This window comes from Nelumbo nucifera, chromosome 6 (assembly GCF_055504915.1).
Source record: "Nelumbo nucifera cultivar China Antique chromosome 6, China Antique-T2T, whole genome shotgun sequence".
Taxonomy (NCBI): Eukaryota; Viridiplantae; Streptophyta; class Magnoliopsida; order Proteales; family Nelumbonaceae; genus Nelumbo; species Nelumbo nucifera.
In genome coordinates, this window is record NC_142654.1 from 17,473,877 (window position 1) to 17,500,941 (window position 27,065).

General features: G+C 39.0%; 1 protein-coding gene across 2 annotated transcripts; it reads right to left on the bottom strand.

Annotated features, from left to right (window-relative positions):
• Positions 1 to 8,440: 8,440 nt before the first annotated feature.
• On the bottom strand, positions 8,441 to 26,767 carry LOC104590816 (nuclear pore complex protein NUP1-like). 2 transcript variants are annotated; one of them, XM_010249580.3, is made up of 9 exons: positions 26,415 to 26,767; positions 25,460 to 25,572; positions 22,384 to 22,499; positions 21,256 to 21,472; positions 20,828 to 21,136; positions 20,665 to 20,754; positions 19,889 to 20,557; positions 11,611 to 12,089; positions 8,441 to 10,367 (listed from the first exon to the last, which is right to left on the bottom strand). In XM_010249580.3, the coding sequence occupies exons 1-9, from the start codon at positions 26,656 to 26,658 to the stop codon at positions 8,861 to 8,863; spliced, it is 3,744 nt and encodes a 1,247-aa protein (XP_010247882.1). In that variant the 5' UTR covers positions 26,659 to 26,767; the 3' UTR covers positions 8,441 to 8,860. The 2 variants fall into 2 exon arrangements, with proteins under 2 accessions (XP_010247882.1, XP_010247875.1); XM_010249573.3 differs by having other exon boundaries at positions 26,409 to 26,766.
• Positions 26,768 to 27,065: the final 298 nt, after the last annotated feature.

Sequence of the window (27,065 nt, forward strand, 5' to 3'; positions counted from 1 at the left end):
GAGAATTAACGTTGGCTGCCCATGTTCAGTAGTCTAGGCTAGGGGTGTCAATTGGACTGGATTTGGTCCAATCCGATCCAGTCCAATGTGAGTCCATTATATATGGATCAGGCCCAATCCAATTCAATGAATGTTTTGGATCAATTTGGACTGATCCAATTCAATGTCTGGACCATCCAATTTGTTCAAATTTATTTTGATTTAAATTGGTTTCAACCTAAACCCGGTTTATTGACACATATATTCTTATCTTATATTAATGGATTAGATATTGGCTTAATCCAATCCAATTCAATATAAATTTGTTACGGACGGACCAAGTCCAATCCAATCTAATAAATATTTTAGACCAGATTGATCAAATCCAATGTCTTGTTGGTCCGTTCAATCTATCCAAATTGATTTTGAACTGAATGAGGTCCAATAAAAAATCGGTCCATTGGCGCCCTTGATCTAGGCTGCCATCATTAGTTTATGCGAACTCTGTGTTAGGCGCATGCGGCTGGGTAGTACTTCCATAACTCAGGCTGTCAAATGTGGATTTTGGCTGTCTATGTTTGCAGCAGGGATCCCTTCATGAGACTCAGGATCTGATGCTTGGCCTAGTGGAATAAACAAATTACAAGTGAGCATGCCAGTAGTACTTCGATAACTCTCCTCATGTACTATGTATGGAACACTAGTGTATGTGTTTACTCATGATTGATTACATATATAGCCCATTAGACATAGTGGGGAGAGCAGTAGATCAAGGTTCTCTTCATGACAGTAGGGTTGTAACTTGGGCCAAATCTAACCGAATCTGACTTAACTTCAGATTTGCAAGTATAAATGTTATATAAATATGTATTTATGTATGTAATTACTTATGTATACATGTATTGATGCATGTATATATGTATATGAAACTACGCATCCATAAATGTATATATCTATATATTTATGTATTTTTTTAAGTGTGTGTGTGTTATATATGTATATTATATGTCAAAATCAAGGCTATTTTTTCTAATTAAAATGATAATGCCAATATTGAATTAGCATGAATCTATTTGATTAGGGTTAGGGTTGAGGGTTCAACAATTTGAGTTGGGTTACGGTTGACCTCAACCCGACCTAACCCAGCCTGACTTGCACACCCTAGGTCTCCTACATGACAGCGAAAAAAATTTTGGTGGTCTGGTTTGGGTCGGATGGGAACTTTATCTTAGGATCCCCCTCTGATAAGATTATATGTTGAGCATTCCAACATAAACAGAGCTTTAGAACAAGAATAAAGAATGTGAGGATTCTATACTTGAGAGGCATCCTTTGAGCTTTCCAAGGATAGTGGATTATTTCTCTGCTAGTTGCTGCAGCCTTTGGCATTCTTTAGATCTAAAGCCATTGCAATCTCTTCAGTGCTTTAGTCAAGGGTCTCACTTATCACTAATACCACGTATGGTGGTAGCCTCTGGTTCTAAGAAAAAATGTTGGCAGTATATATATAGACCTCCATGGAACGCAACAGTAATAGTCAAAAGGAAAAATACTTTTTATTTCATTCAAATCTCTAGTCGCTCATGAAAAACAAAAAGCAGTTATTTCATTTTACATCCATAGCTTGAACTCTCCTAAAAATAAAGAACTCTATATTGAAATGATATCAATCACTAGTGCAAATGTATGGGAATACAAATCAAAAGAGTGTAAATTCTGGTTAATTTTTGCTTTACATTTTAATTTGCAATGGATCACTTCATGAAACACAGATTTGAGTCTGAGACTGAGAGCAGCTACTTTGTGCAGAAAATGCAAAAGGTTTAGACTGTATCCATTCTATATACTCCTCCCAATATTCCAAATAGTTGTGACTTGGGACCAACATAACACTAATTGGCAAATGGCTTTGATCATTTACACTGCAAACAAAACAAAGTAAATTTTGGAATAAGAGTAAATCAGAATTTCCATTCAAATATTCTACCCATTGGCACATTACATACTTCTGCACCACTGCAAATTAATGAAATTACATTTCAAATCAAGGTTTTTTAAATTGAACCGGTCAGGGGTTCGGTTTCCGGGTCGAACGGTCTGACCATTCGAACTGAATGGTCGGCCCATTCTGATAAAAAATAATAAAAATAGCCAAAACCGTTAAACGGTTCAACCACCCGGGTCAGTGGTTTACTGACCAAATTAATGTTTTTTGCAAATATCCGATTTTGAAGAAAAACAGAACCGATCACCTGACCAGTTTCCAATTTTTTCGGTCCCACCATCCAGTCTAATCTGGTTTTGAAAACCATGTTTCAAACAAACTAGGCTAAAGGAGTAAAGGTAAAAGGAAATAGTAGTGGGGTAGTAAATCGAATCTTTAAAAGTTATTAGCCTCACTTTTGCCTTTTGGATCAAATTTCAATGCATCAAGACATCCAGTGGTAAGCTTATGGGGCTCTGAATATGACCCTAATTAAGGACCATTTTAGCTTTGCTTGTTCAAGGAAACAGATCAGATAGAATTCCTCTGCCAATTTCAAAGACATTGCTAAAGCTGGACGAGCCTAGCTAGAAGCTAATAGAAATACTGCAACAGTCTCAGGGATTATGGAGAGCCCCATCTGTTCAACCTTCGGATCCTTAGAATTTCAAAAGGGATGCCCTCCCCTAACCATGAGTACTTGTCTGTTACTGTTTGACTGATCTTGACAAACACTACACTAGTGCTTCGTCCATGACCCAGTAGTCTATATGAAAAAGTAAAGCAAAAAAGCTGCTTTTACCAAGCTCAAATTAGCAGACAGAACAAGTTATTCGTTACAAATCAACAAGGAAACCAGAAATAAGGAGTCGAGCTTCAGCCCTAAAGGCTAAAGCCCATCAAAACGGAGGTACGGTAGCAGAACTAATATGATTACAGATTTGTGTGACATAGCAAAGCACAGTCGTACAGTAAGTCAAAAAGAATAAAGTAGCATGGTCTAAAATAGAAAGCAAGTTGTATCATCTATGGAACACGTAAGGCACAAAAATTATACCTAGAAAGTCTGAGACAAAACCAGAAAGTGATAGTAGGATTAACTTGGATAAATCATATAGGGACACTTGTCCTATATCAGAGGCTGAAGACTCACCATTGGACAGTTCCTGCTACACAAGAGAGAGAGAGACTACACTGAAAATCTTGACCTTTTAAGGGCTATCTCTTCCTTTTTCTCATTACACTAGGCCTAATTATCAGACCTCGTATTTCTCCACATGGGACCCAGTTCTTTATACAGGTCCCAACTCCCAAGTGATAAGTTATGGGCCCGCACTGGCTATGTGGGTTTCATGTATATGAAACACTGTAGCCCATTTTATACGCATTTGCAGCAGATCCCAACACCCATTTTCAAATTTCGATCCTAGTTATCTGGGGTCTTGCGAGGGGGAGAGCAGATGCAGTTCAAACTTTGGGTTTTTGTTTTCACAAAATGACCGTTTTTAGACTCAAATTCACATTTTGGTGTTAGTTTGGTCTACATTGACCGGAAACAAAATCATACACAAAGGGCTGGGCAATCTATCATGAGTGAATATGATTGTGCTTGATATCATTGACACTTCTACTTAGTTTTGTGTTGATCAATACAATTTTTTGAGAAATTGTCTTATCATGTCATATCAGATAATCATTTTCACTAAAAAATTATAGGCATCGGATTAAGTGTTGACATTTATAATAGAAACATAAGATTTGACATGTTTCTAAAAGAAGTAACAATAATGTTCAATGTTATATTGATAAGTCAAAGCATTTATGATAAATATATATTCTCATAAATTTTGTAGTGACCAACCTAAAATATTACAAGTAAAAATGACAATGGTATCAAACATAACCTATGTTAATATTCCATATGCTTAAGATGTGAATCTCATATAGGCCCTACATGTACATAACACTAACGTATTCACTCATGATAAATTGCTCAGCCCGCATAATTTTGTCTCCAGCCCATCCAGTCTCATGCTAATTAACCCTAGATTTCATCATTACACCAAGTAAAATGGCTGCTTTATAGGGCTCCAGGAAATGGAAAAATAATGTGGTCAATTCAAACTCTTGATAAGAGAACTTAGGGTTGATCATGTTTTCCACTTAACCAATGGATATGGCATGATTTATCAGAGATTGCTTTTAGATAAGATTGCAATTTTAACTTTTTAACCCAAATAATTCCTCCAAAAATGCTCACTTTGGACACGCGGATTAAGTTTTTGCCTGAAGCATATTTAGAGCAGCATGGATAAAACAAGTAGAGCCCTGTTGGGCCCTAAGAATGGTTTCATACTAAAAGATTAAAGGGTCGTATATATGTGGACTTTTCTTCATGACATAGCTAGCCTGATAGTTAGGCTCAATTTGAAAAGAGTACAAATGCAAATATGTACAGTACAAATACGTACAAAATATAAGGTTTTACATTCTAATATTTTTATGTAGGTTTTGCACTTTATATACAAAATAAAGGCTCAGTTTGGAGGGATTACAAACACAAATATGTACAATACAAATATATACAAAATATATAATTTTGCACCCCACATATTTGTATGTATATTCCTTCCAAACTTGAGCCTTACGGTTTTAATTTAAAAAATAAATGTTTTTCACATGAAAAGGCATGTGGCAAGGACTCATTGATAGAGAAACCTACCAGCCCAATTCGTGAACACAATCTCAATCTGAATCCGGATTTTCTACCCACAAGAACCCTACCCATACCCAAGGTTCAAAATACCAATACGTTGGTATGGGCGTATCGGGCGAATTGATACATTTTTTTACGTTTTTTTTTTTTTTGAAACAGGTTTAGGGGGGGCGTTTTAGGTCTCCTCCACACCCTAAACCAGTCAGACCCCCAATACACCCACTATAGGGGCGTATCGGAGGAGTCCCAGAATGATACGTATCGACCGATACGTGTCGATACTTTGAACCTTGCCCATACTTACCCACAGGATACTACAGTTGTACATTGAGAACATCTCCCCGTGAATGATAACATGTAAATACGGAAAATATTCTCAATGTACAGCTGTAATGTCCTATGGGTAGGTATTGGTAGAATTCTTGTGGGTAGGAGATCTAAGCTCTTAGGTTGGTTTATCATTTAACTCAACCTATTGACATCCCTACACACACCCAATTCATCGTGAAGAAACCAATTGGCCAACCTCATATCAAACAAATCAGCCAACAGTTTTAACATGAAGGAGGTAAAGAACCCACCGGATCTCTTGAAATCAAAAGCTTCGTGCATATAGAATTCAGCTGCACATCAGGAATATCTCCCGTACATATATGTAAGATTCAAGTCATCTTGAATGCACAAGTGATTTTAATTTCAGGGTGTATTTAAAGTTTTTGCTCTCAGGGGATTCTATCTCGATTTTACCATTTTCATCCCTAACAGCCTATACCCAAAACTTTGATGGGCCCAACCCTAGGGTTTGCAACAATTGGATGTGAACTTCTGAGCTCTAGTCTGGGCCTAGGACTGGAAACTTGCCCCAGCTTGAGTTGATGAGCCCATCCACCAAACTAAAACATATGAAACCCATGTATCCATGTATAGTGTATTTATGCCATTTATACTTGTGTATTTAAACTTTATATACACTCAAGGGTATATTTACACTAGGCATACAACCATCCGAGCCTACACTCATTCACCTAAGTAAAAACATAAAACCAATGCATACATTATTCAATTGAGTGTCCTGAACAAGATCTAATACCTTCTTTTCCTAGTGAGACCCATTTTCTTTTAGAGTTATTTATCGTTCCCAATAAAGCTCCTTTCCTTTTTAACCTATCTTTGCCTTTCTTTCCTCTTCTATCTTTATCACTATCTCTTCCGATCCAATTCCCCACTCTTTTCTTTTATGTTCCCTTCCCTCCCTGTTCCTCTTACTTTTTATCTTTATTCTGTCTTCCCAATATCTCCTTTAATTGCCCTAAAATCCATTCTTTTTAACCCTTGTATGTTTAATTTTTACATAATGCGTCCCATTTATGTGTTATTGAATTAGTTTGTCACTATCTTCAATAGTTAGACCACCATTCCTACTCTTCCTTTTGGTTAAACACTTCTAGGTGCCACCTTATCACCCTCTCTAGTGAAATGCATTATGTGGCATTTGTCTCGGTTTGTGTGAGAGGCATCTTTTGGGAGAAACTTCCTTTTTAATGTTTCCCACAACATCAATGAATTTTTTCACTATTCAGCTTATGTGATGCTTAATGGTTTCATTTTTCAAGATGATCGTCGTACAAAAAGCTTATTAAATAAATGGCAATGGAACTAAACAGCCCCACTTAGACCCAAACCCGAAAAGCACACACCCACTTTGTTTGTCTTTTCCACTCAGTTGCCATGGAGCCTGCAAAACCAACATCAATACATATGTGCCTCGATAGTTGACCATCTACCTAAACTCCGACTTTGGTCTTTCTACCTTCAAGGTTGGGGGAAGCAGAATTCTGAGGGGTTTCTGATGACGGCGACCTAACTCAAGATTGATTTGCAATAACGAGAGACAACAATAAAAATATAAACCTTCCCAAACAGGCACTTGGCAAATACTAAATAGAGAACTATAAGCACCCAATTTTTTACCTCTTTACGAGACCGGATCTTCTCCTCACTCAGAATGCTTCACACCGACCTTACACGCACATCCTACCATGCATTGGAAACATCTCCCATACTTATAAATTATTATTCACGGGAGATGTTTCCAATGCATGGTGGGTGTGCCTGTGAGACGCCCATGTGTGAGGAACTGATCCCGTTCCCCTCTTTACACATCTTTTACACACCTAAACCTAACCACCCATTCCCTTTCACCTTTAAAAATACTACATTTCCCAAACGAGTCCACACCCTATCCCTTGATGAGTTGACACCCATTTCATAGAGACAGAAGTAGGGGAAATTTGAAATTCCCCCACCTCACAAGTTTTTATCTCTGTCGGAATCGTGACAAGTAAGACAAGTATGGGATATTGCCCAATCTCATACGCAAGGTTCAAAATATCGATATGCGGGCATATCGGGCATTTTTTTACTTTTTTTTATTTTTTTTTTCAAAATTGGTTCAAGGGTGCCGGTCTAGGACCCCTCCATCCCCTGAACCAGTCAGACCCCCAATACACCCACTGTAGGGGCGTATCGGAAGGGTCCCAGAATGATACGTATCGGCCGATACGGGCCAATACGTAACAATACTTTGAACCTTGCTCATAGGTAAGCACATTTGCCTTGGTTAAGTGATACCCATCTCCTATTTGGGTAAGTGAAGTTTCCCACATAAAGAGGAAATCTGCTAAAATATGTAACGGTCAATATTGCCCAATCTCCTACCTTACCCAAGTAATTTTATGCAATCTCCTACAGTCCTACCTTACCCAAGTAATTTTATGATAAAAGAACACGTGTAAAAAAGGGTTACCTGGGAAGCACTTATCAAGTTTATATAATGCCCCAGTAACCAAGTTGCCAAAAAAACACCTACACAGATTAGGGAATTAACACCCCTATTCTTATCTTCTGTCAATAGACTAGATATTGGTTCAACCCGACCCAATCCAATATAAATCCATTACAGATGGATCAAGTCCAATCCAACTGAATAAATACTTTGGACCTTCAAGTCTGGAGTGGTCCAATTCAATGTCATAGACCATCCAACCCATTCAAAATGGTTTTGATTTGATGGGGTCCAACCCAAACCTGGTCCATTGACACCCCTAGTAAGCAGACCAAGGTATGGACTGGCACTTAACGAAGCTCTCCAAACCTTTCACTTACCTGGCCCATTACCAAATGTCCAAGTAGATATAGTTGGAAGACATCATAGTTAACCAGGAATGGCAACTAGAGCATATTCAATCTCTTCTCCCAAATCACATTACGCGAAACATTCAATCCCTTCCCCATTCACCACCGAAATCCTTCAAATGACCATTGGACTTGCCCTCTGCACCCACACAGGACATTTGGGAAATGTAGTATTCAATTCTTCTCCCAAATCACATTACGCGAACCATTCAATGCATTCCCCAATCCCCATTCACCACCAAAATCCTTCAAATGACATTTGCCCTATGCCCCCACACAGGACAAGTCACCTTAAAAACAGCTTCAAATCCTTCCAAGTAAAGCGCCTTGTAGACACCGAATTAATTTTTTTTCCCATCGGCTTCTGTGGCATGATCGGATTCCAATCTTATCGCAATAACAATATTTTGCAGCTCTCATATAAAGTTGAAAAACAAAAAATGTGAAGAGAGTGAATTCAATTGAAGCAACCATGATCTGCAGAATTAGTTGTCTAGCCTTCAGCTTTCAGAGGCCACAATATAAAGCCATTGGGTAACTGCTTTGCTAAATTTGACCCCGAAAAGTATATCAAGTATTCCTGCTACAGCTGATTTGCTTGCTTTCATCATTAAAGATTGGCAAGGAGATACATGGGGCACTGGCTGAGAAGTGTCTTTAATCAATACATAGCCTTTTCTTCTATGTTACACAGACCAAAGTACAAAATGACAGCTTCTGAAGGAAACTGAGATCGATGCTCAAGTTCTTTGATCTCGACTAAACCAAAATTGGAACATTTTTTGACTTGCATGGCAAGAATAAACTGCAAAAAAGAGGGGGTGGAGGATGAAGACGTAAACGGGCTACCAGATTTCCAGTACAAAATAGGCCAATTTACCAGGAAATCTAATAAAAGAAAATGCATGCGTGCAGCATCTCTAACTATAATTGACCCGTCATTGCCATTAGTTCAGACCACCTAGGCAGATAAAAACCAGTGGATACTACCTTTTCCGTTGTTTGTCTCGTTTGACTTTAATGAATTTCCGATTAGGTTTGTCACCACCCCCAGTGCCCAATGAGAAACTTCCTCCAGTGAACTCGAGATTACCAGACCCCTGAAATGGAGATGTAGTCTGTGGAGCTACTGAACTCTGTTGCGTGCTGAACTGAAAAATATTAGGTGTGCTTGCCGAAGCTGGAGAACCAAATGTGAAACTAGGTGGGGTAGTAGCTTGTTGGGAAAATGTTGGAACTGCCGGTAGAGGTGCTTGTACTGTATCTTCAGCCATACTATCCTCCACGTTCATCTGATCATTACCTGGGGAGGCTGTACCAAACGTGCCTGATGGATTTGGGACCCCAAACAAAGGGCGTGATGGGGTGAGCGAGGCTGAAGTAGATGCAGAAGCCGAAGTGAATGAAAAAATAGATCCTGATGAGGAACCAATAGATGAGCCAAATGCCATTGGTGTGCTCCCAGTAGCAGCAGCAGAAGCAGTTGAGGATGCTCCAAAAGAAAATCCCGTTGCTGGAGAAGATGCGGTACCAAAGGCAGAACCGAATACTGATGATGTAGCTGCCTGTGAACTGGAACCAAATATACTGGTAGCACTGCTACTAGAACTAAAAGAATTAGCACCAGTAGAGAAGGTAGTTGATGTACCCTGTCCAAAGGCAGGACTTGAACCAAAAAGTTTAGAAGGAGTTGAACCAAACAAAGAACTTCCAGAACTGAAAGCAGAAGACCCACTCAACCCAAACGTCGGAGATGAGGCAGATGACCCAAACTGACTTGGCATACTCTGTGTGAAAGGTGAAAGCCCAGTTCCCGCAGAAGCTACCTGAGCACCAAACTGTGATCCAGTGCCAGCACTGAAAAGATTAGAGCTCTGAGACTGGTTAGAGGAAGACGAAGCAGCATTTGTAGTATTAGCAGTGGCTGAAGCACCAAACGTAAAAACACCGCTGCTGCTACCTGCAAATGAAGATGATGTGCCAAAAGAAGAGCCTATGCTTCCAAATGGTGAAGCCTGCTTGGACCTTGGCTCCAAATCTGTAGACTCTGCACCAGACATTGTTGGTGCTGAAACCGAATTTGATGTAACTGTTGCAGATTTGCTGGATCCAAGCTGGAATATGGGTGCCACAGGAAATGAAGGAGCTGATGCCGAGGTAGATGGACTGCTGGCAATAGTCGCAGGAATAGTTGTAATGGTGGTAGTGGCAGTAATAGATGTAGAGCTGGTGGAAAAAATCTGGTTGGCAGAGCTAGCAGCAGGAGCTGAGAAAATAGAAGCGGTTGTGGCAAGGGACCCATTGCTTAGTCCTGAACGGTTATTAGAGGCACCACAAGACAAAATGCTTGGAGGAGTTGAAGTTGACAGACCAGAAGAAATGAAATGTTCAGGTTTTCTGAATGAATCTACAGCTTTCTGACCATTATCAGATTTATCTGACTCTCCAGTTTTTGACACAGTTTCTGTTGTTGTAGAAGTGACGGTGGCAGGACTAATCAATAGCACAAAGGGAGAATGTTAACAAAAAATTTTAAGATTGTTTCCAATATTAAATTTACAGTAAAAAAACAAAGCAAAGCAACTTATGGTGATGTCATGAAGATTCTGACATCATTACTTCACAAAGAATCTCTCTTTCATTTTCTTGAACAGGAACATACAGGGGATGATTAAATACAAAAGTTTAAGATCCTAATGGTTCTTTTTTGATATCATCCATGCATGATTGCATATGTTAAGCATTTTGCTTTAACTTACATCATTATGTAATATCAATCCAAGGATTCCAACATCAAATGCAGACTCCTAATATGTGAATGACTTCATAATCCAGAATCACTTTGAATGCTTAAAATTCATTAAGCATTTCACCATTACATGGGAATTTTTTTTTTGGGTATCAATATATGGGAAGTTAAGATTAGCTGTAATTGCCAGAAACATTTTCCCTAGAGATTAACCCTTCATCCTTTATTTGGAAAACACTAAAGATTATTTTAACACCAAACGGGGATCTAGAATACTAGTAGTGGCAGTAAGAAGTAGTGTGTGGGTTGGTAGAAGTAAAGATCATACCAGATACTGAGTTGTCTGGATAACCTTCCTTTTCCATAGCCATGCTTTCTAAATATTTGGATCATGAAGAAAACTTGAAAACTTGTGTTTGCTTTTCTAATAATCTATTTAACTGTTCTAGATGCCCTTAAGCATTTTCTTTCCCTCTCCCAAAACACATTACAACCAAAACTTGCCCAAGTAAATATAGATTAGGTGACTCAACGTTGGTGGCATAATAAAACAATCCAGGTTATCAGTAAACTGTTTATTTTCTTTGAAATATTCTTTTCAGGAAAAAGAAGAGGCCAGTTTTACGTGGATACAGACACTGCAATCAGAATCTGACATGTGTCCTGGAGTCTGACTTAGCAAGATGAAGAAACTAGGACTCATGAACAAATCTATGAAAAGCATGGAAAAATAGTCCATATTTTATTAAGCATTCACATTATAAATAACCTTAGGAAAAAAAAAAAGTTGAAAGATGGCATTCATCGTTGAATAAGCAATGAAACAGTCGAATAAAGTTATATAGAAGTGCCTTCAAGAATCAATGGAATATCAGAGCCTAATCCCCAGACATCACATCCATTTAAGAGAGCCCATGTAACACTGAGGGGTGGAATTATAAAGCCATTCTGTTAACTCATAAAGGAACTGTAAGGATGAAAACTAACCTGCCAAAATTCTCTAGCTTTGAGCCTGGCTCAGCACCAAATTTAGGGCCTGATGATTCATTAAAGCTAGAAGGCGCTATGGTAAAGGGCTTCTCAACACTTTTAGAGCCAAAGCTGAAAATTGGAGTACTAATTGGTTCTTTTGGTGGAGCTATGTTACTAAATACTGGCAGCAACTGAGGAGCGGGTTTAGCTGGCTGAGTAATTGTGCTGGGAGAAGACTTCTTTTCTGCAAGTGTTGATCCTTCAGAAGCTACTATATCAGTAATTTTGTTGAATATGAAACCTACAGAGGACTTGGCTTCAGAATTTGGGAGTTTGGTTTCAGCAGAAGAAACTGGAGACTTCTCTGTAGCTCCTGCTTCAGAAGACGTGGTTATATTCTCCATGACAGATGTGTCCAATTTACCTTTTCCAGAAGCCAATAGTGTAGCTGTACTGCAAACTCCGCGGCTATTTTCATCCATCTCCACAAAATCCTTCAAAATGAGAGTGAAAACATTAATAAATTAAAAAAGTGAATTAACTAATGAAAAAAAAATTGTTACAAGGACACCTCTTGATAACAAGAAATGGAATAAGTGGAAAAAAGAAACAGAAACTTAGGGTCTTCAAAAGAGATTATGCTGGTCCTTATTTTATCCACCCACCTCCAGCATCCCTCCACAATGTGCATGAAAAACATAAAAGGGGTTTAGGGTCCATTTGGTTTACAGTCGAAATTGGAATCGAAATCAAAATCCATTGGAATCAGAATGGTCATTTTTTTATCGATAACAGAAATCTTTATTAATGAATAATACTTGTGAAAATTAATTACAGAAAATGGGGAGGTAAACTATCTTAACTCCCCAACATCAAAATGGCAACAAAATACTAAAAATGTGCCCAAAACAAAGAATCCTTAGCCACCCCTTGCTTAGCTAACCCATCAGCCATTGAGTTAGCACTTCTCTTCACCCAGCTGTATTGCACCTCTAAGCCCTTACACAGCCAATTAAATGTTTCTTCTCATTGCTGTAGCTCCACAAGCCACTGATATCCTTTCAGCCACCTAATCACCACCTTCGAGTCCCCCTCAATCACTAAGCATCTAACGCTTAATTCTCTTGCTCTTTGGATTCCTTCAAGAACTGCTAGAATTTCGGCTCCAAGAGAGTCACCCTCTCCAATTGGCCCAGAGAATATGGCAGTAATATACCCCTCCTCATTCCTGAAAACACCCCCTATCCCAGAGGGCCCTGGATTCCTTAAGCTACATCCCATCAAAATTCAGTTTTATGAATCCGGCAGGAGGGGGGTCCAAGTGGGACTACAGTTCCTTTTATACATAACAGCAGTAGCAACCTCTTTCCACTTTCTCAGCATGTCTGCCATAGTGAATTCAGAGAATATCTCCATTGATTTCAGCCAATGAGCAACCCTTGAAAGCATCAAATCTGTTAGGTTTTTTGTGGTTCTTTCCTTATCTGAAAAAATTTGTGAATTTCTTTCTTCCCATATTGACCAACACACTACAACCCTGATGCTTCTCCACATAATCTTCCCCCTTCTCTTAGGCCAACTAAAGAAAGGAGAGAACAAGCATTGCACACTCACGGGGGGATTCCAAGTATAACACCCACTCCCAAACAGTCTTAGTAACTGGACAAGTAACCATAATATGATAAGCCCATTTCCCCATCAGCTTTGCAAAGAATACACCTATTGGGAAGTAAACAGCAGTTGGGCCTCTTTCTTTGAAGCAAGTCATTTGTGTTGACTCTTTCCAGGAAAATTTCCCAACAAAAACTACCAACCCAAGGAGGAATGGGTTTGCTCCAAATCTCTTTAACCGAGAATGACAGCCCAAGCGGAGTAGTAGGTTGGACTAATGTCTCAAAAAACGAAGCACAAGAGAAAGAGCCAAATGAAGAAGGGGTCCAGATTCTGGTGTCTCCCATACTAGGGTTCAGGAAAACATTTTCAAGGATGGTTAGCAAAGATGGCATACACCCCAAATCTGTATCCCTTATTGCCCTTCTCAACCCCAAATTCCACCCAAACCCGGAAAAAGAATCAGAATGAACCAAGGAGGAAATGGGTTCATTTTTCAAATCTGACAAAGCAAACAATGATGGAAATTTGTCTTTTAAGGGTAGGTCCCCAACCCAAATTTGCTCCCAAAATTTTATTCGATTACCGGAGTTCAAATCGTACCTGATCCAAGGGGAGAAAACTGGAAGTAGATCATGAATGGCTTTCCACGGGGATGTGGCAGTAGTCCTTGCCAAAATTCCAGGATCCTAGTCATTCTCATCCAACCCATGTATACTAGCCACAATCTTCGTCCACAATTTGTCCCTTTCCAACGGGAATCTCCACAACCATTTCCCCAATAATGCCATGTTCCTTTTCCTAATACTCCCAATCCCAAGCCCCCCTAGCTTCTTGCTCCTATTTACCACTTCCCACCTCACCCTATGGTCTTTCTTTTCCATTCTTGGCTCCCATAAAAAATCCCTCATTAATTTTTCTATCCTGTTGGAGACCTTTGTAGGAATCTTAAACATTAACATGAAGTAAATAGGAAGGTTGGAAAGGGTAGACCTAATCATGGTGATTCTCCCCCCAAGAGAAAGATATTTTTTCCTCCAAAAAGCAAGCCTTTTCTCAAATCTCTCTACTACCGGGTTCCAAAAGCTTTCATTCTTGGGGTTATCTCCTAGGGGGAGGCCCAAATAAGTGATAGGCCACTCCGAAATAGCACACCCTAACACACATGCACAATCACTTACTTTCCTTTCCTCCAAATTCACTCCCACCACACAACTCTTATCAAAGTTCAATTTAAGATTAGACATCTGCTCAAAGAGTTGTATTGTCAGCTTTAGGTTTCTGATCCATCTTATATCCCCACCCTCACAAAATAGGGTTGTGTCATCTGCAAACTGCAAGTGTGTAAGTGGTACTTCCCCCCTTCCGACTCTCCAACCTCTTATTAAGTCTCTAGAATCGGATCTATGTATCAGTCTCCCCAGGACATCTGCAATCAAAGTAAAGAGAAAGGGGGAGAGTGGATCACCTTGTCTTATTCCTCTCATGGTCGAAAAGAAATCCACCGCAGTTCCATTCACCAATATCGAGTAATGGCAACTCCTGATACAACCCCAGATCCATCTACACCATTTGTCTCCAAAACCAAAACTTTTCATTACCTCCACCAAGAAGGACCAGTCAACCAGGTCATAAGCCTTCTCTAAGTCTAGTTTGCAAACCACTCCCTTTTTCTTGGATTTCCTAAAATTCTCAAAGCTCTCATTTGCAATCAAATTTTGATCAAAATCTGCCTTCCCTTCACAAAAGCTCCTTCATTGGGTGTGATAATGGCTAGAAGAACTTTCTTAATTCTTAGAGACAAGACTTTTGCAATTATCTTGTACAGACTATTCACCAAACTAATCGGCCTAAAATCCCTTGGATGTGATGCCTCTTTCTTCTTAGGGACCAATGCAACTAATGTGGAGTTTAAACCCGGATTAATGATTCCCCTCCTGTGGAACTCCTCAAAAACCAACACTAGGTCCTTCACAATATCCCAAGAATCCTGATAAAATGCCATTGTAAATCCATCCGGGCCTAGAGCTTTCGTTCTATCCATTGAAAATATTGCTTCATTTATCTCCTCTAAGTCAAAGTTTTTCTCTAACCCCACTTTGGTTTCTAAACTAAGAGTTGGACATTCCAGCCCCTCCACCCAAATCCTCTCATTTAGAGGCCTTTCAAAAATTGATTTAAAATGGGTTGCAAAAGCCTCTACTATTTCTGCTGGTTGGGAAAGAACAGCTCCATCAACTTCTAGCTTAGAAATGATATTCTTCTAGTGTTTGCCACAGAGTGAAAAAATCTAGCATTTCTGTCTCCCTCCTTTAACCATTCACATCTAGACTTTTGTCTCCAACTTATCTCTTCCTACAATATCCAGTTCCTCAATTTGCTCTGTTAAAATCTTCTTTCTTTCCTCCATTCTTCCAAATTCCAAATAGTTCCACTCCTTTATTTGAGATTTTAGGAATTGAATCTTTTTGTGGAATCTCATCCCCTCCCATTCAACTAATGGATTGTGTTGTTCCCACTATTCTTTGATCTTCTCTATGAATCCCGAATGGATCAACCACATACTCTCAAACCTAAAGGGAGCAGGTCCACCTCCTCCTAAGTCCTCCTTACACAACACTATAAGCCAATGGTCTGAAGTGCGTCTAGGGAGTGCTCTAGAATTTAGGTTCCCCCAATGCTCCTCCCAATCTGTTGAGAACAAGAATCTATCTAACTTAGAGCAGATTGGATTAGATTGAAGGTTGGACTAAGTGTAGATATTGCTTTGGATCAGGAATTCCTTAAGCTCAAAAGTATCCACAAATTGATTGAAATTTCTCATGCTGGTTGTCACTCTCTGTCTGAGATTATTGGTTTCCTCTATGAATCTTACTACATTAAAGTCCCCCCCACACCAAGGTCCTTCCCATAGGCCCCTAATATCACTCAATTCTTCCCATAACCTCTTCATCTTCCTATAGTCATTGGGGCCATATACATTTGTTAGTACCCATTCAAAATCATCTTCCACCTGCCTAAATTTCATAGAAATTGAATGATCCCCTATCATTTCTTCCAAACCTACCACCACATCTTCCTTCCACAATGTTATGATCCCACCCGAGGCTCCCCAAGATGGAGTAGCCACCCACCCTATCCCTTTAGAACTCCAAACACTTCTTGCCCATCTACTATCAAAGTCCATTCTCTTGAACTCATGGATTAACACCACATCCGGATTGAACTTCCTAATTACTTCTTTGATAGTTGCTCTATTCCTTGCATTACCCAATCCCCTCACATTCCAGCTTAGAATTCTCATCTCAACTTTAGAATTTAACCCTAAAAAACCACCAAATATCTATTTGAATCCTTTCCTTCCATCCCCTCTCACCCCAAACTTATTATCCCCCTCGATATCTCTCTTTAATCTCTCCACTTCACTCAATTTTCTTTTCTTAATCTTGCTCTCCTCCTTTCTTTTTATTAGGGAAACTTTTAGATCATTTAGATTCTTCATCTTACACCCCAGCTTTCCAACAAATTCAGCTATCGAACCATCATTCCTAGTCTCCTTCCCTTTTTCATTTCTGTTCTTTCCATAACTAGTCCTCTCCTCCATTCTAACATCCTCCTCCTCATTGCACACCAACTCAGACCCATTTGTAACTCTCCTTTGTAGCTCATTTTTCTCGATTTCACCCATTATGCTCTTAATGATTCCCCATATTCTTTCCTCCCTTAAAGTTCCCTCCATCCTCACCTCTCCCCCCTTCTTTCCTTGAGGACTCAGTGTGGCCTCCTTCTCATGGGCTTCTGAGACTGGACTGGGAATGAAATCTGGAACAAGAGAAACAGAAGCCGCATCAGTGGCAAAAGCTAAATGAACAGGGTTAGCAGGGTTACCTGGGTTCAGCTGGGCAAAGGGAATTGGGATTGTAGGCGGACAGATGGTTGTCAAGCTCTCTGTGTGTCAAAATTGGAGTCTTCTGTCTCCTCGTTTTGGAAGGAAATATTCCCCATTATTTTGTTTCCACAATGACTGCTCCACTTACCCAATTGTTTACCATTCTGTGATGTATTCTTGCTCAGTTCTGGGTTAACGTAAGCTAACACCTCGGTTTTCCATACAGCACTAGCGCTTGAGAGAGGTTTTTCCAGTTCTGGGCACCAGAATTGCCCCCCACCTCTTTGATTGTGAGTCTCTCTGTTTTCAGCCTCTGTGTTGTGCATCTCTGCCTCCTCATTCCCTTCTTGTTCTCCCACCAAATCTCCATGGAATAGGCGGTCCAAGTTTAGGGACTCCTTGTTATGGTCCTCTTGAGATCCTTCATCTTCCAAGCTTCCAAAACTTGAGATGTGAACTCGCCTCCTCAAAGTCACTATCTGAACCACAGCTTATCCACCCTTGGTCTTCTACATTCCTCACTTCTTTCTTATCCCTCAGATAGCGCAGATTAGGGCGATCTGCTGCCCTACTTTCTTGTTCCTCAACACCCAGTCGAGGGACCCAACACAGAGATCAAGTTTCTCTCTCTGTTCGGCATTTTTCCTTTTGTTTCAATTCGGCCAGTGCAATTTTGGAAGATGATAGATGGGATTTTTCATCTATCATCTCCCTCTTTCTTTCCCGACCCACGTGACAACTTAAAGTGCCTCTATGAGTGTTTATGCTATCCTGCTCGCCCAATCTTCGAACCGGCTCAGAGTGTAAGCCCTGGTTATTACCATCCGAACCCAAACCCCTTCTTGCCACATCAGCATAGGACTGTCGACCATAGCCAAAAGTCTTTAGTTCAAAAAAATTTGAATTAATTGCTTTAAATGGAGTGCTTTGGGACTGGTTAACCTCCTGCGACTGTCCCCCTTCTATTTTCATTGTACCAGTCTTCTTCTTCAGCCCCTGAAAGCCACATGTACTCCAACCGGCTACCTCAGCATCTCCCTTTTCAGCTGTTCGTCTTCCCCAAAGCAACGCCTCAACTACTGAGGCAATCCAAACTTTGTACCAGGCACCATCCAAGCATATCTCAATCGAACGGGGCACTTGTTCTGGTTTCAATCCTGCAACTCTAAGTTCCACTGCTCGCAAGCTCCTCTGGTTTATCTCCAACACTACTCCACCCAAGGTTTTTGCTACTTTTTCAAAAGTTGTTTCGTTCCAGAGGTGAAAAGGAAGTCCTAGCAACTTAATCCAAAAGCTACCTTCTTCTGGTTCGATTTCACTACAGATTGGGAGCCATTTTTGTATCTGTACCAATCCGCCATCGATCTGTATCGTGTTGAAGCTCCACTTCTGAACATCAACTTCCAGGATAGCTTTCTTCTCAGAGAAAGGCAATAGTATAGCATCACCTTTCAACTTTAACTTTTGTGCCACTGCATCTAGGATTTTTGTCCAGTCCTTTACTTCCCTTTCAACCGTTAGAACCATTCTGTGCTCCCAATTTTTCCTCCCTTCTTCAACTGTTAATCTCCGACGTACGGTTGAGCTTGCTACCGTTACTTCTCGACAGACAGGGGTCTGGTCCAGGTTGGTATTAGGTAACCACTGGGAGGAGGAGTTACTTCCCTTCGGTGATTCTTCTGCTGCCTCACTCTCAACTTTCAAGAGGAAAGATTGAGGACCACCAGCAAAGGAGGCCCACCCTTGTTTCCTCAGACCTTCAGGCACGCAAATCATCTGCTTTTTATTAATGCCAAAGTGTTCTAAAACTGTGAAAAACCAGCCTCTCTCATTCCTCTTCAGAACCGCTTTGTATCTTTTTCCGGAGTAGCCGAAAGAATTTTTCCATCCTTCTGCCTTGATTGAGTTAACTGTTCCATCTACGAAGCCTTTCAGCCAGAAACAGGCTTCTTTTGGTAAAAGGATCGTAGCCCTGCTACCTTCCCTGACTTTCAGGGACTCTTTACCCCTTGCTCATCCCTGCTCGAAGATGAATCTCTTCGTTTCAATGCTCAGATCTTTTCTCCACCCCCCCGCCAGCCTAAAACTTTCTTCCACCGCCATTCGTCTCTTATCTCCTCCTCATCAAGTACATATTTCATACCAAAATCAATCAGAATGGTCTATTCCCATAGTCTGTTTGGTTCAGACAGGACACAGGAATAGGAATGGAATTTCATTCCCAAGGGAGGGAGATGGCCATTCCCTCAAATGGGGGAATGTCATTCCACCAGGAATGGGAATGGGACTTTGATTCTGTCCAACTAAACAGTTGGAACCGAAATGGCCCATTCCAATTCTGATTCCAGACCCCTATTCCTGTAAGCCAAACGGGCCCTTGGAATCCTGGATATAGGATTTCCAATGTCAAGGTGCAGCAGTGATCCCATTTAATGATAAGGACCTACAAATCTATGTCAGTGGAGTTTCCAGAACATTCACCATATTAGTCTGAAGTAGAAGCATTTCTATCATGATAAGGCCATGATTTAATCACGGAGAATCTGAAGGACAGATTATTAAGAACCCTTAGTGTTCAAGTTCAACCCATGCATATCGTAGGAGGCATGAAAATGCTACATTTTCATACGCACCATGCACTAATTAAAAATATAAAATAGGATAACAGAAGTAAGGATATCCAGAAAAATTTATTAAAATCCAAACGAAAACAGAAGACAAATTCAATGAAACACAACCATTCAAAAATCCAAGATTGTCTAGCTGAACTATGTCAAATAAACTCATACTGACCTCATGTGCACTCATTTGGAAAGCCCGTTTCTTTTGTGGAGGATTTGAAGTAAAGTTGGAGGTCACCGAATCTGCAGTCTTAAAAGCAGGTACAGCACCTTTAATCAACATTGTAGTTTCTGCACCATTAGCTTTAGGAGCCAATTTGTCTCCCATATTCTTTGGCACATTTTCTTCAACCTTGTCAAGCTTTTGACAACTAGAATCAATGCCCAGAGTTTGCTGAACACCACCAGTGGTACCTTGTATACTAGGCAGCAACTTTGATGAATCCACTTCATCCATACTTCTTATAGCATGTTCATGTGGCATACTAAGCATCAACTTGGAAGGTGATCTCTCCCTAGCAATAGCCAGCTTGAGCTCAGATGATTTTTCTTTAGGAGAAGGTACTAACTTATCAAGCTGCTGCAATATTTTCCGAGCCATCTCAGTGGACTGGGAAGGGATAGATGGTATACTTGTGCTGGGAACACTATTATCCCCATTTTCTGCAAGCTTCATGCTTGAAATATTTTGTTTAGGTTCTTCGAACAAAAGTGGACTCCCAGGAACTGATAAGCCCAGACCTTTTGAAGGTGCCATCAGATTAGTCTTCTGACGAATCCTACGTATAGGGCCAACAGATCCAATATCATTGTCTAAAACTGAGATTCTTCGTTTAGAGACCTGCATATTGGCAATTACAATGAATACACTTGCATATTAAAAAAACTGAACCAAAAGTATGTATGCATGTAATGATTTTTCCATTGACTCAGGACTACCACTCCCACCTGTTTACCACTAGAAAGTGTTCCATTCTCCCATGTCCACTGAGATGATGTTGAGGGGCCAGCATACCCATCAATTATCGACTCTGTAGCCTGGAAGATGAGCAATATAAGATTTTGCTTTCTCAGAGATTAAGAACTTGACAAAACATTCTATGGCATATACCTTAACGGTAGCAGTGGAATGAACTCTTGAATATGGAGTACGAGCCATACTGTATATTGCAGATCTGCCTCGAGGTCTTGGAGTCAGATAGCAATTTTCCGAAGCCCCAGAAACACCAGCAAAGCGGACAGCTGACCTTGGTGCAAGTGACATTTTGGGTGACTTCTGAGGTAATGGTCCATTACTTAGCAAAGACACATCTCCCCTGAGTGCTTGGCTACGCAAGCCTAATGGGGACACTTTTGAAAGCCTAGTACCCATGTAGGCTTTAGCGAGTTCAGCTGGTGAAGCAATATCCTCTTCAAGGATCTGAGAAAAAATAGTAACCAATAAATACAAAAATAGAAATTTGGTAGCAAGCAACTTCTCTGATGAGAAATATATAAAAGCATAAAGAATCTGCAAGTATAATAAAGGAGGAAATGAACCTGTTTTTCTATACTTGAGCTGACGGCAGTAGCTGAAATGCTTCCGACCAATCTATGGCTTTCCACCCCAACTGCTTGCCCTGGAATATATTCAGGTTCCACTCTGTTAAGAACTGGTACCAGCTGTGACTTACTTGGTTCAGGCCTTTTATCATCTCTTGCAGGTATATCAACAGTCCTCGACCGCAGTAATTCTGTTAAGTGATCAATCTCATCTCTGCACAGGAATGGAAGTACATTACATGTAGAATTATAAAGCAGGTAATATTAGAAATTATAGATCATTTAAAATGCCATGCAAGTGCCTTGTTAAGATTACAACAAAAAAGTACTTAAAAGTATAACAGAATAGGAGAGCATTTGTGAGGAAAAAACAACAAACATGCAGTCTTTTGAGCTATTTGATGGACTAACCTACAAAATATTATGTTCCAGACAACAATAAGCATACATTATATAGTATAGCATTACAGATAAGACACCTGTATTCAACTAGGATTAATATATCAGGAGTCAGGACATGTCTCGGGCTCTCAGCCCAAAGTATTTTTGAGGAACAAGACTCATCAAAATGGTCGATCATGGTCCAAATGTTGCACAATCATGGCATAAGAGGACATAGCTTCTTTACATCTGACTAGACTGACTTCAGCATTTCACATGATTGGAAAACTCAAAACAATTAAACCAAGTTGGCAAATCAATTTTGTTTCACAAAAACATAGCAATATCACTATCATCCAGACTTATGGTTTTCAAAACTCTATTTAACTGTAACACCTTAATCATTGTATACAAAAACTTTAAATAATAAATATCAGATACTTTCATAGCAAAGGCACTTCTTAGGCATCCTTTGGGTGTATGATCACTTTATTCTCATTTTCCTTGATCCTTAAATAAAATTTATTGTATATGAATTAAAATGTTATTTACCATGATAGATATTACATTTTACAATCAAAGGCATAATAGGAGCAATAAAACATTAAGCTCAAATAACAAAAGGGTGTGATGCAGACTATACAGTATATGAGCACTGTTGAGTAGCATCAATGTAAATAGTAAATACAGTTTACATATTTGGTCATATGGCAACTAGCAATATCTGATTAACACAAAACTTGCCTGGTAAAAGTCTTCTGCTTCAGAATTTTCTCTAGCTCATTAATCCCATTACCGTCAGAACAATTATTTGTGACATCACCTTCACCGTGGACACGTTCTTGTGCACCAGAAGTATACTGCAATAAAAGGTTCACATACAACATGACCAGCAGATAATATTAAAACTTCAGGAACGCTAACCGCATAAAACAGAGACAGCAACAAAATGCTACGATTTAACAGTTACAAGTAAAATAGGAAACATACATACCTATATATATGTTGGTGTAGATCATATAAGGGAGAAAGGAAAAAAAAGACATAGTTTGAGTAAGTCCACTCCTATCAATAAATGAATATGATTTACCAGATTGCCAAGGTGCTTAAATACTTAAGATTCATGATCTTATGTTTTATTTCATATTATATTTTCATAGAGATATAAAAAGCAAGGAGCTTTTTAAATATAAAAGGTGATTATAAAAGTATGCTAAAAATTATGGACAACAAACACAAAAGTAGCCCACCAAAGATACAATAGGGCAACATGATCTAACTTCTAAGGCAATAAAGGCCCATCAACTCTCTCAGAAACCATCAAGTCCAATTTGCAGGAGCCCAAAAGGTGCAAATCTCATTTCGATTATTTGATAATCATTTTGGCCCCCTTCCAGAACATCCCCCACCTAATGCAAAAGAGGAAACAAGGGTTCCAGGGGACAGCCAACCCAAGGTCTACAAAATACCCATATAATGTTCCCATGTAAGAAACAAAATACCCTACACCATAAGGCCACTAAATGCCCAAACAATGCTTCTCCCATATAACTCTCTTTATTGATGGAGATGGTGATGATTAGAGAACGGCCAGGAGATTCCTGCATATGTTAGCACATGACATGCCTTGGAACACTTTTTGATTGCAGGTAGAGAAATCCAAATTGCACCCAAAAAAAATCACCACCACCAAATCATCATTACCAAGGTTTAAAATGTCAGTGCCAATGGAAACGTATGTCATCCAACTAACGGGACATATGTCAGAAATATTGGAAATGTCAGATGGAAACATTGAAAAATGTATAAGCATGGTGGAAATATTATGAAATATGTGGAAATATACAATGATATTTTGTGAAATGATAAAATAAATATTAATACACCCTTTTATACTATCAGTTTATTCCTTAATCTTTTTATTAACTGTATCTTAAATTTTAAGCTTAAACTAAAAATAAATAAATTAAGTGAATACTATTATCGGAAATGTCAGATGGAAATATTGTAAAATGTATAAACATGGTGGAAATATTACGAAATATGTGGAAATATACAATGACATTTTGTGAAGTGATAAAATAAATACTAATACACCCCTTTAGACTACTATTTTATTCCTTAATATTTTTTATTAACTGTATCTTAAATTTTAAGTTTAAACAAAAAATAAATTAAGACTATTTAAGTAACTCATTTGTCAATAATATAGTATAGTGTATAACTATTTAAGTAATTAAGTAATGGCTACTTGGTATCTCATCAAATATAACCAAGGGTTTCTACACATCACTGAACCAAAGAGGGGGAAGTCAAAGTTGAAGCTAGCTGAAGCATGTTTTATCAAAAAAAAAAAAAAAAAAGCTAGTCGAGGCACAAAGACCGAATGAGAAGAACTCCAACTCAGATTTTGTACTCCAAGTGAGAAAAATAGAAAAATGTGGATTTGGAAAAGATAGTGGAAACCGAAGTCCAACTAAGCAAATTGTTGAGATTATCTTTTATAGGAGGGGAAGATTTTGCAAGAAAAACCTTTAGCAAATTGGAATTGATGTTTGTTTTGAATATGGAAAGTTCTAATGTGGAGTCTGAGCAGAAGTTGGTTGTTGTTAGGATCATGTCTGAAGTTGAAGATGAGAACAGAGAGCTTTCAATCCCTTGAGGGTTTTGGGTCTTGGTAGTGGTGTTAGGGTGTTTGAGTTTTTCTCCCATTATTTGTGGGTGATATCTTGTCACCTTCTTGTATCTTCTCTTCTTTTCTAATAAAATGTTCTTTTTTATTTATTACCAACAAAATGATCTTTTGTCGTATATGTAAGATCATGACTAATGTACCAAGTTCCCTGGAAATAGAAAATTAAAACCATGAACTAGAAAATGTTAATTTCTCGAGCTGAGATAATTTGCAATGACAACAAACACAATGTCCAAAAACTATTTATAATGAGGTTATTAAAGTGATCATAAATAGATATGAGATTCCGACTCTAAATACAGCATTCAATCAAGGTTTAGATTAGGTGATATTAGATAAATCACAAGAATTAAAAAGATATATATATATATATATGTATATATATACACACACACAATCCAGTGCAGCAGAAGGTACATCATAATTGAGATCAGGGGAAAATGCAACTTGTCTGGAACAAAAAGCTAACAATTAAATTCACTCAGACAGACACATGCACATCTAATGCAAAATAAGGTCTTTTTGCAAAAAAGAATAAGAACATGTTAAATTTCCAAAGAACCACAACTATATTTCTGAACCATTGTTGCATGGACACGGACACAAGAATCAGAATTTGATGCATGTCCAGGAGTGACCAGAGGCATGACCAAAAAAATGACTTGCAGACATATCTATAAACAAGTATAAACTATTAAGATACTAGAGATTTTGTTCAGGTATAGTATTATAAAACTATAGAATAAATTTCAGAACTAGTGATGCAGGATCATGAGTGACTCAATAAGATAAAATAATGAAACTACTAAGATACTACAGATTTTGTTCAATTTTAGCATTATAAACCTATAGAAAATTTTTCATAAGATTGTCTTTATTAATTAATGACATTTTGTAGGAAAATTGGCATTCAATGTGTAAATAATTATTTGTTTATGTCAAATATGCAATGAGAGAAAGAAACAACACACAAAAGTGTTCATCAAGAATTTAATGAGTTTCGAAGTTCTCTTGTGACATCCGTTCAGAAGATACCATGCAACACTAGTCAGAACACACACCATGAATGGCCCCATCTGTAATGATTGACACAAGAGAAAAAGTATAAGAAACCTTATGACTTACAATTTCTTCAGGAGTCTCATTCCTCAATTCTTCAGTAGTCTCATTCCTCAATTCTTCAGGAGTCTCCTTCCTCAATTCTTCAGGAGCCTCAAGCCTCAGTTCTCTGTTTACCTCTGTCCACATTAAAAATTCATATGAAACAACATTAATAATAATGTAAAACAACAGTCCCGACTCAAAAGAAAATAACAGTAAAGCAACCCATAGATGATACCCACCTCGAGCGCGTTGAAGAAAACATAATTCAATTGACACTTGGCAGAGTTAACTCAAATCAAAATCAAAATATAAAAAAAAAAAGAAAAAGAAAAAACAGTAATGAGATACAGAAAACTTATCAAAGGAAGGCATTACCAGTAAATAATTGAAATTAAAATATTCTAAAAATAAAGAATGTGATTATTTGAAAATAACAACTGTGCCATACCCCAACAAGCAACCAAATATTGCAAAACTTAAAGTTCTTCCTGACTAAAAATAATGGTAACAAATTAAAGTTGACTATAAAAAAAATAAAAAATTAAAATCGTTTTAGAAGTTTTGCCAATTTAAAATCAAAGTCTGCATTACTATGTATTCCACAAAATTCTCCAGCTTCAGCCTTCAGACTCCAAAAACAGAAAAAACCATCCACTTCAACTTCAGACACCAACTCTACTTCGTCATTCCCAATCGATCTCTGGCAAAAAAGAAAAAGCGACGCCTTTCCATAGAAGCCAATTATTATATTCACTTGATTGCTAACAAACATCAACGACGACGAATTTCACCCAAATCTCCCGTGCCCAATCGCCCAATTATAGAAGCCTTAAAACAAAACACCAAAACCCTAAAATCACGAGAACCCCAAAACTCCCCAATGACAAGCTTCAAAACACAATGACTTGCAAAACTAGAAGAGCCAAACAACGCGAAGCAAGTGATTAGACAAATGCATAGAGAATCGAACCTGTACCGGGCGGCGGAGCAGGAAGACCCTTGCGAAACACAGACGAGAATAACAACTGGGCGCTTTTCGTGATTATCCTCGAAGCTGGATCGACAAGCTTCGAAATCCACCCGTTCCTCCTTGCTTCAACAGGGTTCCGGATAGCCGTCGCCGGCCGGTCGTAAGGCGTCGTCGGCGCTCTTCGGAACGGCCTCTTCCGGAATTTGCCACCTGCTCCTCCTTCGTAAGCCCCTCCCGCCGCCGTCGCCATGAAAGCTGAATTCGAAGCAAAACTAGGGACACGGAAAGAGAAACAACAAATACCTATAATAGGGTTTTCATTTCTCGGAGAAGAAGAGGAAAAATAGCAACAACGCGATACGAATGAGAGAGAGAAAACTCGGTTTTGGTAATCGGTAACGTATAAGCATACACTATACGGTATTTCTACGCCCACTATGTATTCGATCTAGAAGTCCAAGATCTGTGATCGGACGGACGAGATTGTTGAGTTGAAGTATCTACAATACTATTAGGAGTATGTGATGATTCGGTTAGTTTTTTCAGGTTAGTGGAGATTATCAAAGGTGACGTGGTCCAATGGGAGATAGACACGCAAGACAAGTTAAAGGAGCGCGTTTGAAAGCTTTTTAAATGTTCAGCGCCTCAGCGGGGGTT

Coding starts and splice junctions, on each gene's coding strand:
- LOC104590816 (XM_010249573.3), bottom strand. CDS start 26,658: ATGGCGACGGCGGCGGGAGGGGCTTACGAAGGAGGAGCAGGTGGCAAA. Junction 20,558..20,664: donor CACTTTCTAGTGGTAAACAG/GTGGGAGTGGTA, acceptor GCCAATATGCAG/GTCTCTAAACGAAGAATCTC. Junction 10,368..11,610: donor AAGCTAGAGAATTTTGGCAG/GTTAGTTTTCAT, acceptor GCTATTGATTAG/TCCTGCCACCGTCACTTCTA.